Source organism: Heloderma suspectum, chromosome 9 (genome assembly GCF_057233095.1).
Source record: "Heloderma suspectum isolate Gila_16-S chromosome 9, 16-S_ref, whole genome shotgun sequence".
Taxonomy (NCBI): Eukaryota; Metazoa; Chordata; class Lepidosauria; order Squamata; family Helodermatidae; genus Heloderma; species Heloderma suspectum.
The window spans coordinates 27,665,148-27,678,898 of record NC_139466.1 but is presented as its reverse complement, the minus strand read 5'-3'; the positions used below and the strand labels follow the sequence as shown (position 1 = coordinate 27,678,898).

Genomic DNA, 13,751 nt, shown 5'->3' with positions numbered 1-13,751 from the left:
GTCAGTGGTGAAGGATCATGGGAGTTGCAGTCCAACATCTGGAGGGCCACAATTTGTTCACCTCTGGTGGAACTGTACCAAAGGCAAATTCCGACTGGCTATTATGGGCTTCTGCTGAGGATAACAGTACCACATGGACTCATCACCAAAATGTTTTTGTTTTCCAGCAGCACCAGTGGGGAAAACAAGAGCACATCAGGGTCTCCCTGGAGTGAGTCAAGGATGGCAAGTGCTGCTTCTAGCACCAGGTTAGTCCAATCCAATCTGTATTTTCTTTTCTATTCCATATTATGGGGGCCCATGAGAACCAAAGCAGCCTCCGAAATAAGGAAGAGAGCAATCCTGTGATCCTTGGGCGAGTGTCCCAGGGACCATAGGATGCCTCCGGAAACCCCTTCCGAGGTCAGAGACAGTGCTCCAACCTCAGAAGGGGGAGTTGGAGATCCAACTCCCAACCCTGACCCTGCACAACTGGTGTGGAGAGAACTGTGCTGGCTGCCTCTCTGAGGTTGGAAAATCGATCTTGGAGAGGGGGGAACAGGGGGTGTTGTAGTGGGCAGGGAGGAGAGGAGACTGGTGAAGCCAGAATAGAATTTATCTGGAGCCTTCTGCAGCCTCCTTCCCTCCCGCTCTGAAGTGCCCTCGCTGGATGGGCTGAAAAGCCCATCTAGTGAAAATAAAGGAGATCAGAGGATGGAGAGGCAGAGATTTGCTTCAGCCTAGCAAGACATAGGAATCTCAGAAGCCTCCGAGATCGGGGGGTTCCAAGCAGTGAAGATGCAATCCATAGGATTGCACCCTAAATGTGTCCTTACTTAACTCATAGCTAACACTGGTTAAAATTTCCCCCTGCAAATCAATTGACTAATCCAATTGAGCTTGCAAGCCTGCTAACCACTGTAATGACCAGGAAATTACAACTCGCAAAGGGATTTAGATGCCAACCTTGCTCTAGGTTCAGGCAATGAAGATAGTCTCGTATAATAGGGTACAACACTACAAAGGTGCCAGGGCATTATTTGAATGAGGGCACATAATGACGTTTTGACTGTTGCAAAGTGACAGGTTCAAACTAAAGTACTTATAGGAAATGTCACTGTTAGAAATCTTGAGTGTAGCTATATTTTGAGCACCTCTCGTGATGGTATGTATAAATAAACAAAAAATGTGCAATGTTGAACTAGAATTTTTCAGTATTATTTTATTGATATACTATATTTCTATACCATCCAATAGCTGAAGCTTTCTGGGCGGCTCATGCAAATTATGCAAATTGTGGCCAAATTTGCACAAATTACAGTCAAATTATGCAAATTATGGAAATTGTGGGCCAATTTGTGTAATTTGTGCAAATTTGGCTGTAATTTGCATGAATTACAGAACCTTCCCCACAAAATAATGCGCAAAAGAATTTCCCACATTTTGAGGAAAAGTCCGCAACACCGTTTGCAGACACAGATCAAGTAGTACATGCTGCAGAACTCTGTCAAGCCAAAAAAGAACCAGAGTTCCCAGTGTTGGACATCCCTACCTGTGCCATGTTGTTAAGATGCCTCTCCTTCTTTTTCTTTTCTTTATTCGTTTGCCTCTTTTATAGCATCGACACCAGCAGCAGCAGGAACCCAGCCTCCAAATCCTCTTCTGAATCCTCATCCACATTCAACCACTTCAGTTCCCTGGAGAGCAGGTAGAGAGCACATGATGAACTCTTGACCAGCCTTCCCCAACCTGCTGCCCTCCAGATGTGTTGGACTACAACTCCCATCATCCCCAGCCAGCATGGACCTCAACTGATGGGGAGTTGTAGTCCAACACATCTGGTCAGGGAATGCTACTCTTAGATGAACCTCAGCCCTAGCCACTAAAATGGACTGGGCAGAAATCAAAGGAAATATTTTCTCAGAAGTATACTGCCAGCCAGCGGAGGTGACATGTCTTTCCTCCAGTTTTTAGGCCCACACCTCAGTTTCAACTATATACATTATAACAAACCAGTTGTGCTTCATTCTTACTCTATGTACCGTGTATATTCAGGGTTCTGTATACCAAGGGTGGGCAGAAAGTATATTGGGATCTATTGGTAAGTTTTTGAATGATTTGGTTTGGCCATCTGGGAAACCCTGAAGGGCCAGATTGTTACCCCGGGATGATCCAATTTGGCCTCTTGGCCTGAGAAACTGCACCTCTGCTCTACTGTAATGTGCCCAAATATAATCCCAAATATCGTTCTTGGCTATTTTTGTGTTTGTTCCTCTTCCAGAAACAAGCCAGATCAGGAGAAACATAACTTGGCTTCCTGGGATGACTCTGCTCCGAAGGTCCCAACTTCTCCTTTACAGAGAAGGTAAAATCCTGGTGACCCTAGTTTACTCCGGATATCGAGGCAGCGAAGGAGGTGGTGCTGTTCACGCTGCTGGCTTAGCTGGGGGAAAGGAGCAGAAAAGGAACACTGTTTAACTTTTCTTGCTTCCATTTCCACAGTGAGAAGAGTGAAAGAAATTCCCAGGCCACATGGAGTGCTGAAACACGAAGTACCATTTTTTCTGAGGACAGGTAAACATCCCCAGGGATTTCTGCAATAACTGCAGTGATTAAAAACAACAAAGAGTCTGGTGGCACCTTGAAGACTGAAACATTTATTATGGCACAAGCTTTCATGGTCTATGGTCCACTTCATCAGATGTCAAACTGACTTCCTCCTATCACGGACACCCTGTCCAAGGGTTTTTTCCCCCTAAGTTTAATTGCCATGCAGGTAGAGATTTATTGTGGAGGGAGGGAGGTGTTGTAGCTCGGGAAGTATGAGAATTTTGGTTTTGCTTACAAAACATGAACGCTTGCCCTGTTCGAAGCCTCGAACTCACTTGTGAGTCCATGTCTGCCAAAAGTGTTTGCAAATTTCTGGACATGTGCTCGCGTCCAATTAGTGCAACTTTCCCCAGTTCAGTTTTGCACACATGTCCTAATTTGTGCAGATTTCCCCAGCAGACTGAAAGCCCCACTTTAGTCTATGGAGGAAAGCTGTGGAAATTAGGAAATTTGTGCACATTTGGGGAAATTTGCACAAATTTCACATTCGATCACTGCTGGATTTGTGCAGTTTTCCCATTCGCGCTGAACGAGCAGCAATCACAAACGCTAACAGGAAGCAAGCATAAGACGACATTTGGAGAATCCGAGAGGAGAGTCAATCCTTCTCTTCCAAGCTGCAATCCCCTTTGGAAATCGCACCCTGCATAACAATTTAGCTAAGAAAAAAACACTTGCATTGGCACCAATGGATACTCAGGGCCCTGGGAAATAGATTTGGGGGCCCATGGGCCCAGACTTAGAAATGCCTCCACCCTGAGGTAACAGAAAACTGGTTGAGAAGCTTTGGCTATTGGGTGGTATAGAAATGAAATAAATAAAATAAATAAATAAATTGAGAAGAGTAAGGAAGTTGCAGGTCTCTCCAATAAACAAACAGACAAATAAATAACCAGATGCTCTGTTGCCATCCATAGCTGGGAAACAAGGAAACCTAAAGGTGCAACAGTGAATGAAATAGCTCAAGTTCCTCACATAGTCATCTCCCCAGAGGCAAGCCCACAGAGGTAAGAACAGATCGTGTGTGTGTGTGTGTGTGTGTGTGTGTGTGTATGTAATACCACTACCAATGCAACCCAAACAAAGACCCACTGTGATGCTATGCTCCTTCCCTGGTTCTACCTTCTCCAGCTTCCACCTGATGAAACTGATAAGAAAACCCCCTCAAGATGTCTGCCTCTGCTGGGTCAGTTGTCCACACTGACACACACAGCTTCAGTCCCTTTGACTCTCTGGGTTAAAGAGACACCCAATATGCCTAATTGGTTCCCTCTACCCAATACAAGAGAAGTAACAAGGAAATATGTTTTACTAATGGTAGTGCAATAAGACAAACCAACAAACACATGGGATTTTGTAGTTAAAAATAAAAGAAATAGAAATGTATTCAACACAAGAAGAGTTACATATTATTATTAATCAATCTATGCATGGTCCTAACCTACGTGCTGACTCTGTCCCTTCTAAATGCTATTCACTAGATGTAGCTTCCTCAATCCCTAAAGCCCTATTGACATCTACATCAATATAACAGGCATATGTTACACCCACTATACGTACATACACAGTACATATACTTTACTCAGTATATAAAACATTTATGAATACAAAAGATGTGTGTGTGTGTGTGTGTGTGTGTGTAAAATTCCATCAATACATAGGGAAGAGTGCAGAACTCATATCTCAGATTCCAGTCACAACTACAGAATACCAGTAGAACTCCTTTCTAACTATGCCGAGTTGCATTTATTAAGGCTTTCTTCACACAGAGCTTTTATCCTGAGATTGAGATTGTTCCTTCACAGCAGTTTGTGGGCTCTTTACATGACATCGTGTCCCCCCAGGGCATCTCCTGCACTAAATGCCCTTTGTTCCATTTTTAAATAGATTGCAGATAATGAACTATCAAATTACCCCATTGTGTTCCACTTGAGTTTCCTCCGTGAAAAGAGTAAAAGTGGCAAGAAGAAGAGTGAGATCAATGAAAGATAATGGAAGATTCAGATATGAGAAGAAGGAGGGGGAAAGGGGTGGGGGGAAAGGAAGCAGGTGAAAAAGGGAGTCGTCATGATTCTGCATTTAAAATGGAAGCAGAAAGCCCTGTTTTAAATGCAGGAATTTAAGGCAATGTAGAGATGCCCTAAGTCACAGAATGAAGAAGTTCAGTGACCTTGGGCAAAAAAAATATTTTTTCCTTTTTGTTTGGCTCTAGTAGAGGGTGTCATGTCGAGATCCTCCTGTGCTTTCAGTGATAACCAAAAATTCCTCCAGTTGTCCACACCCAACAAAACATCAAACACTTTTTAACCCAAACAGATTGTCTCGAAACTCACTCCTCTTTCCTCCTCAAGTATATTGAGTAAACTCTCGATACACTCCTTGAGTATATTGAGTAAACTCTGTATGGTGCACAGTTGTTGTTTTGGTTGGATTCGTTTTGAGAAGACCCACACTGTATTTTGGAGTTGGATCTGTGGACCAATACCATTACCACTACTAGTCATGATGACAGGTCATCTGGCCAGGCTTCCTCATAAGGTCTTGCTGGTCTCTTCTCAGCAGGTCCAGTTCTCACTATCGAACTGGGGATGCTGACCCCACAGCTGAGACGTACCATTGGCCCAAGGTTGAAGAATACCTGCACGATGTAGATGTTGGCTTCCCAAGGTAAAAGGGTGTAGGAAAAAACATGGAGGTTCTAGAGATAATGGAAGAGACCAATGTGCACTTTTAAAGATGATGATTACTTTGTTTTACAATTAGTTCATTTAAAAGATTTAAAAGCTGCCTTCTAGGGTAAACCCTCCCAAGGTGGCATACATAAATTCTAACCCCAATGACATTTATAAACTGATCAGGAAGTTGAATCAGGTCTCCCTTGGTCCTAGTCTGACACCGTTTTTTTTTATTCTGGGGAAAAGTTAACACTGGGGAAATGAGATGCATGATGCTTCATGTACCACAAGAAAGTTCACTGGTCTTTTTTTGACAGATTTCCCCCAGATCACAAAGAGGAAAGCTGCACTGGAGAAGACAAGTACAGGAGCCCAGGTTCAAGAGTTGCAGAATCCTGTGAGCCTCAACCTGTCACAGCAAAGTAAGGATTGTGTGTGAATGTACAAAAATCAAAGGCAGCCACGTTGGTCTGTAAGAAAAACTTCAAAATCCACAGTTGGACAATACATTTATTAGGGCCAGCCAAAATGTCACAAAATAGAGAACAAGCTTTTGAGTTGTCCAGTTATCCAACTCAGGTGATGGACATCCCTCAGAATCTCATCACTGTGAAATCCAGCCCTTTGGGGGCTCAACGGATTCCCGCTAAGCACCTGACTTGGCTCACATTTGCAGGCCGAGCCGTGGGACTTTTCCCAAAATCCAGGAACTTTTCCATTTTTTTATTTGCATAAATAGAAAATCATGGCTGCAATTTGAGCAAATTATGCCAATTACAGTCAAAATTTGCATAAATTATGCAAATTTCTATTTGTGTAAATTAAAAAACCTGAAAAATCCATGAACTGGCCTGACTCGATGCAGATCAAGTTGCACCAGCTTGCGGGAAACCGAGCTGAAATCCGGGGGGACCGAGATGATGAAAGCTCGGTGAGCTGCATTGCTTGGATGGACTCCTCTGATATCCCTAACTCCAATGAAGAGTTCTGGCTCTTCATCAGAGTGGATGTTACGGAAAGTTCGATGCAGGGAGAGATTGCTGGCTTGATGTTAAAGCCATAGAGCAGCAGGGAGGAACCTGCGGCTGTCCAGCTCTTGTTGGAGAGCAACTCCCAGTGATGTGTTGGGAGATGTGTAACCCAACAGCATCTGAAGGGGCTACAGGTTCTCCACTGCTGCCATAAAGTCTGTATTAGTCACAGCCTTAAGCCTTGGGCTCTTGGACTCCCAGTGGTGGCCTGACTTCAGGCTTGCAGGAGCTACTTTGTTCTTTTACTAGAGCCCTGAGATCCACCAGTTGCTGCCAGGTGCAAAGCAGCAGTGCAGGCAGGCAGACTTACACTAAGAGTCAAGGAACAGGGAGCACTGAGCATGTGCTCCGCCCAGGAAATTGTGGTCAGCGCCAGGACCATGCTGGCAAGCCCTTTCACACAAAAATCTACTACTGGTTCTATTTCAGCAACCTAATTTAGGGCGTGCAAAAAGCTTTTTACTCATCGCTGTTGCTAGGCAGTTGGGGATCAGAAACCCTTCCTGATCTACTGAAAGAGAACTTCTGTCCACCCCCGCACTATGCTGGAAGGGTCATTTACACCTGCGCTGGGCACAAGGTAGATCTGGATCTACTGGTAGATCTCTGGGTGATTTACAGTCTAGGCAAGGATATCTGACTCCCAATTGTTCAACAACTGCAGAAACACGATGACTCCCCTCCAGCCCTAAATTGTACTGCAGAAATGAATAAAGGTTGGAGTAAGCAGGAGTGGATTTTTGTGTGATCAGATTGGGAACTCCGTTCAGTTCTGGTACTCAAAACAAAATACTTTAATTCTAAGCATTTGTCTTTACCACCAGGCTCTGGTTGATGGATCTTGGGGTTCAAGAATTCTGCTCATCTCTAGTTTACACAAGCCCCCAATTACGCTATAAAATCCAGAAGTTACCTGGATCCAGCTCCAACCTTAAGTGAAACACTCTGGTTACTTGTTAGACAAAGATGAGAAATAAAGAGAAAAATGACACTTTTTATTTTAGTAAAGCTGGCAATTAATGTTACGTGGATGGTAGACCTGTGTAAATTCTGTGGTGCACATATGCAATCAATATCATGTTCCTGATTGCATGGAAACACATAAAGTTTTCTAGCTACCTCAACAAATATATATATTTTTAAAAATACACCAGTCAGGATCTGTGAATTTACACTCTAATAGACACAATACAGAAGGGAAAGGGGGCAAGGAGGGAAGAGGAAAACAAGCAAATTCTGGCAGTAATTCTTTATCTAACACTGAAATATATCACTGTCTCTGCTAGACCTCGAACTTTTGCCAGGGACAACACCGACGCTCTCTCTGGAGCAAGATATAATGTGCCCACCCACTTTGACAATGATGAAGACCTTGACTCAAAAAGGTACAGAGGAAAAGAGAAAAGTTGGTCTTAGTACCCTATCTTATGAAAAAAAAGCCCCATTTCATATCTATATCTATATCAACGATATCTATATACAATACAAATATTTTATTGACAATGTCATTTAACACAAAATACCATTCCAAACATTGGGAAATCTTGATAAAATCAATTAATGACTGTACTTTCTACATTCAATACTTTTCTTTCTTTTTTCCAAAGTTGTATAATAATCAATTATAGGTGTTTGATAACTTTTCAGACCACTTGCCCTACATTCCAATAATTATTCTTTTGTTTCCAGTAATGAATACATTTGTCCAATTGAACTAAAGAATCCCTTTTTGTACTTGACCCTCCCTCTTTTTAAATAATATGAGATATTACGCATTAATACTCTATGCCAAATATTATTTTTCCACTCCCTTAGAGATCATACTTCTTGTTTTCCCTCCAATTTTCTGTATTAGAATCTGAGCTGAAACTAACATGTTTGCAATCATCTGTTCATTTCATGAAAAGATTCCCTCAGAAATGAACGGCACCAGAATATATTGTGTCTGCCTCCTAGCTGTCTAGGAACAGTAAGCCAAGGTTACCATAATGCAAGATGGATCCAGTAACTTGTAGACAAAGTTACATGATAAAGGCATGTAACTTTGTTACAGACAAAGTTACAGACAAAGGCATAATCTTGAAGGAACTGGCTGCCATAACCTGCTCAGCATGTTCCCATAACATCCTACATGTATTAGGAAACAGGTTGTGCAACCTTCTTTGCGAATATTATTGAAATTGGCCCTTTCTCTTCTAGCAGATTTTTCTCCAGTTTTGAGAAGAAGACCACCCAAGAGATGGGATATGAGAGTCCAAGTGACACAGAATACAAAAAGGTGGAGGCTCGTCTGGCAAAGTAAGGAGGCAGAGAGAAGTGGTCCCATCTTTGCTGCTTATATGTTGTTTGTGCAGGTCCTCTGATGGGCCACTTTCTCCAGACATTTTACACATCAGGGTGCCTTGCTGAATCTTGCCTTTTATTTGTGCTTCTTTGTATGTGGCTAGACTGTCTCTAGGACACCACTGGAAATCCAAGGGTGTTTTTCACATATTGCTTAAAAGTCATTCTTGCTTTCATAATACTTATATGTGAATTAATAATAATATTTAGCACTGATAAAGAACTTTTGGAAGGTTCAGAGCACACCAGACATGATCTCACTTGTCCTTAGAAAAACCTTGTAGGGCAATATCATTCCCCTCTTGCAAATCAGGTGCAAGATGCTGAAGCTTGGAGAACAATGGCTTGCCTAAAGCCACATGGCGAGATGTGGTGAAATTTGAACTGGGGACCACTCACACTCTTAAGTTAATTGTAAGCTTGCTCCTCCACTTTTCAATATCTCTGTTTAACCTTTGTCATCACCACAACTGATTATTTTATATATACTGCAGAGATGGGGAACTTCTGACCCACATGCTGGATCCAGCCTTTGGCGTTCCTCATCTGGTCTGCCATATCCCTGCTCCCACTCCCCAGCCTTGCCCCGTGGTCAGCACTAGAGAAAGGTTGCTTTTCTTTAGCATTGACAAGGGAAAAGTATTCCCTTTCTCTGTGTACAGAGAGGCACAAAGTTATTGCCTCTGTGCCTCTCTTTGCAAGGACAAATGGACTGTAGTGATGTTGGAGGCAGGGCTTCAGAGGAAGGTAGGGATGTACGGATTTTGTTAAATCCGTTCTATCTGTGTTTTGCAGATTGCCAGGCATCTTTCATTCTATTGTGCATTCAGTGACAGAACTGGATTCTTTAAAAACCTGAATGTCATTCTACTTGTGCTAATATGCATCAGCGCACATGTGCATTAGTACTAATGTGCACTTTCACACTTGCGCAGATGCGCTAATGTGAATTAGCGCAAATCCCTCCCAACAGTGAAAAACTGATTAGCAAGTTTGCAGAATCTATGTGGCTTGGAAAAAGCTGGTCTGCTGCAGAATCCACAGGTCAGATTCATAGGAATCTGAACTTCTTTGAATCTGTTGCGGATTTCTCCAATATCCCTAAGGGAAGGAGTGGAGCTTTGGGAGGGAGGGGCCTGCCTCTGTCATCATCCAGCCCATGGGGGTGTTCTGGGAGGCAATCCGGCCCTCAGGGCCAGAGCAGTTCCCCACCCATGATATAGTGCCTATGAATGTACCATACAAAACTTAAAATATCAGTGAGATCCTGTCTAGAAGCCTTACCATCTAAATGGACTGGATTTGCAAAGTTGACTGTCTTTCCTTGACCAGGTCTGGCTCATGGTCCAGTGAAAGCAGTCTTAGTACCACTGGAACCCAGTGTGAACTCCTGAGAGCTTCCAAGAGGGATGAATCAGAGCTCGACACTGTGAGGTGAGTACTGGATTCAGCCACAGTTCTTTCTGGGATGGGGCACACCACTCCAGTAGAGCACGGTGGGCTTTTCACACAGAAAGCCCTTAGAGGACCCTTCTCACTGGTGGAAATGAGGCAAATACTGTCAGTTTCCTGTCAGGGATTATGGGATTGGTCGTTCCAGTCCCATTTCCAGCAGGGAAACAAGGTCTGCCATTACCTTTGGAGTGCCTGCCACTGGCCATTTCCTTCTCCTGCCCCAAAGTAAGCAACTGGGTCTTTGGGGGCAGAGGAAAGGGGAAGCAGTGGCAGTGTTTTCAGTTTTAGGGTGAGCAGAGCCCTGTTCTCCTTGCTCTTAGCAGGCCACAAGGAGGGCCCTGTTCATCTCGTTTCTGCTCTCAAAGGATGTAGGAGCAATCCCTAGCCAGGAAACAGGGCCGGCTCAACCACTGGGCAGAGTGTGGTAGCTGCCTCAGGCAGCAAATGCTGTGGGACGGACAGTGTCAGTGAGGTGGCAGCGGACAGAGCTGTGTGTACCATGCACATCTTGTCCTGAGCCTCATAAGCTAGCCTGCTGTCCTCAGATACGGTGGATGACATGGTCCCATCACAAGTGTTGAAGTAAGATTGAATTGCCCATCTAGATGGCTTCTCTATGTGGATTGCAGGGCAGGGGGAATTTCTCCTTTACCTCAGGCAGCAAAAGGTCCTGGCCAGGCCCTACCAGGGCAGGTAGAAAGCTGGAAACTGGCTTCCACTTAGGCCCCAAACAGACATTACTTTAGACATATTTGCTAGGTATGTCTTACATTCATTTTCACTCTGAGTAGGTGCAGAGCCCCAATTCAGATGAGGATCTTAGCATGGTGGTGGGATCTAAAGCATGGGGGATCTAAAGCATGGGGGACTTTAATGCTTCCACTGCCACCTCTGCTATGGGCCCGATCCAGATCGGGGCTCCCACGTCTGTCATTTCTATTGCAAAATAACAATCCATAAAACAAATGGATCACTCGAACTGGGGGCATGGGTGAGGTAATGTCTGGATTGGCCCATAGGTATTTTAAAGGCCTGTATCCCCTTCCCTACTTTGGCAGGTCCAGCTCCCTCTCCACAGAGAGCGGTGTTGCCACTCCAGAGAGCCAACGGGGAGAGCACAGATCAGACTCGGACACAGGAAGGTAAGGAACCATAGCAGGCTGCTTCTCATAGTTTCACAATCTAAGCGGTGGCCTGAAAAGATGCTGTACAAATTCACCTTCCTTCGACAGTGCCCTGTAGGGTTGTCATTTCCCCCTCCCCATCCCTGCTCCTGTGTTTTTGATCAGCACGCTGACATGGAGAAATGAAGCCGGCGAAAAAACCCTTTCCCCCATCACTGGAAACAGCTGTTTTCGATCTTTAATTTGGAAATACTGTGTTGGATGGACCTTGGACTCAGGGGTTGATCAGTGCAATAAAAGTGGGCTGGTGTTTGCTGTGTATTTTAAAACCTATGTAGAAAGCCCAAATGACATTCTAGCCACTACAAAAACATCAGTGAGACTAGAACCAGGAGAGTTTGTCAAAGTGTACTCTCTCTGTTTATCATGGTCAGCTGCACCATTGAAAATGAGTAAGTCCAGTCTGTACAACAGGTGGAATAAATGAAAGCCGGCACAGTTCATTTGAGAATCTTTTGAATTCTTTTGGGGAAAAGATCTCTTCTCCTTGATCTCTAGCAGTGAGGGGCAGGTTATTGAGCTTCAAGCATGTAGTCATTGGGTCCAATTCTGGCATTAAAATCACCAGCTACCAGAAACTTGGCCTTATGGACACAGAAAAGCTCTATTGTTCCATTTCTGTCCAAGCATCCATTAATTGGACCATAACCTAAGAGGAGGGTATGCAAATATTAAAATAATAATAATGATAATAATACACCTAGTAGAGGTCAATATCAAAAGATTCAAAGAGCGAATGGACCATAATTATTTATGGGTCATACTTACAGTAGACTTATGAAAATCAATGGGATTTAAGTTAGTAACTAGCTTTAAGTCCAGTGATTTCATTAGGTCTACTCTAAGTATGACTAAATCTTGATCCAACCCCATCACTTTATTTTTCCATGCTTTACCCAATTCTTTCCATGTGTCAGGCTGTTTGTGGAATGCATTGGAGCAGGGCTGGTGGGGGGGGGGGCAGGGTAAGACCCCCTTAGTTCAATAGGACTTACTCCCAGGTTAGCGTGTATAGGATTGCAGGCTCAGTTATCCAGCTGACAGTGCTCTCATCTGGATGTTTTACTTGAAACTAAGTCCCACTGTGTTCAGTGGGGCTGACCCCCTAGTAGTGTGTTTAGGACTACCTGGGGGTTGGACTCAGTGGTCTTATAGGCCTCTTCCAACCCTACTGTTCTATGATTCTATGACTGCAAACCTAGCCACTTAGCTCAGACCCCCAGAGAACAAAGGGGGTGACCAGTATTCCCCACCCCCTTGCCAGATCTGTCCTATGTTCTGAACAGTGAACTTCTGGCAGCAAGGAGACAGGTCATGAGGACTGGAAACTCGTCAGGTACTTTGAGCTGGACTTGGGTGCTGCAAGGAAAACTCTCAGGCTCCAAACCTCTTCTGTGCTCATTCAAGACCAGGGACAGGCAAATCTGTCAGTTTCAGACCCATTCAGTTTCTCATTTCTCCAAACCTTGATTTTGCATCATTGTACCAATTCTATTTTTAAAAGTCGACATTAAAAGTTGTATGTGTTTTCATGCGCACTTCTCCTTATAGACATATTTTTCTGTGCACTTTTCCCAAATGTATCACTTTCCCCAGCTATGCTGGCTGGGGAATGCTGGGAGTTGTAGGATGTTTTTTCTGTCTAAACATGCATAGGATTGCACCCTTATTTTATTTATTAAATTTATCTCCTGCCTTTCCAGCAAAAATGGCTTATGAACACCACTTCTTTGTAGATTGACAATAAGCATACCATGGCTAGCCATTACTCTTTAGGTATGTCTTGTTAATTCGTTAGTGCCCTCCTTGCCTTTTTACAGAAAATCTAACCTATATTTTGGTAGCTAATTTTGCTATTTAATGGCAGATTGAATCGAGGCCCTGTTTTTGGATTGGCTATATCATGCCCACTGTGTGTTGTTTTCCGTTCTCCAGTCTCTTGTGGCTTCATCTCTCTTCCACTAGATTCTCCAGGATAAATGCTAAGGGCTCTGACATGTTCTTCAACTAGTTCCTTCAGCATCCCTGGGTATAAGCTCACACCCTGCTAAACTGAATTCATTTCAAATAGCCAAATATTTCTGAGTGGAAGTCTGACTTTAAGAAACACCTTTTTTGTTTTAACTGATCATGCTCCTTGAGATGTAACTCATTTGATATTCTGGCTATTTGTTTTTATTCCTATCAATGGTTTCCCTTCCCTCTATGCATTATACACATGGCTCTAAATCCACCTAAAGTTACTTCTGACCGTACCATTAAAAGCAATGTGACTTGAGTTAGTTGTGATTCGCCTGTCCCATTTTTGTTCTATAAGACATAGCTGGATTGGGGCCATTTTTAGTGTTGCATCCTTCCTTTCTGGTACTTTTCCTTTAAAAAATGCTTTAACACTTTATTTTTTTTTATCATCCATCTATTCCAAACCCAAACACATTTACTTGGATATGAGACCCATTAACTTCTACTGAATT

The 13,751-nt window shown here is 43.4% G+C and overlaps 1 protein-coding gene across 8 annotated transcripts in view; it reads left to right on the top strand.

Annotated features, from left to right (window-relative positions):
• Positions 1–13,751, top strand: part of ZNF185 (zinc finger protein 185 with LIM domain) — an 88,825-nt gene that overhangs the window by 50,583 nt on the left and 24,491 nt on the right. For 3 of the 8 annotated variants that reach the window (XM_084813332.1, XM_084813338.1, XM_084813337.1), the window contains 11 exons: positions 168–248; positions 1,598–1,687; positions 2,261–2,344; positions 2,482–2,553; positions 3,507–3,596; positions 5,149–5,256; positions 5,582–5,686; positions 7,582–7,680; positions 8,498–8,593; positions 9,971–10,072; positions 11,152–11,235. In XM_084813332.1, coding sequence (XP_084669458.1) covers positions 168–248; positions 1,598–1,687; positions 2,261–2,344; positions 2,482–2,553; positions 3,507–3,596; positions 5,149–5,256; positions 5,582–5,686; positions 7,582–7,680; positions 8,498–8,593; positions 9,971–10,072; positions 11,152–11,235 — 1,011 coding nt within the window. Of the gene's footprint in view, positions 1–167; positions 249–1,597; positions 1,688–2,260; positions 2,345–2,481; positions 2,554–3,506; positions 3,597–5,148; positions 5,257–5,581; positions 5,687–7,581; positions 7,681–8,494; positions 8,594–9,970; positions 10,073–11,151; positions 11,236–13,751 lie in introns of all 8 variants that reach the window. The other 5 variants (XM_084813331.1, XM_084813336.1, XM_084813335.1 and 2 more) reach the window with 4 other exon arrangements.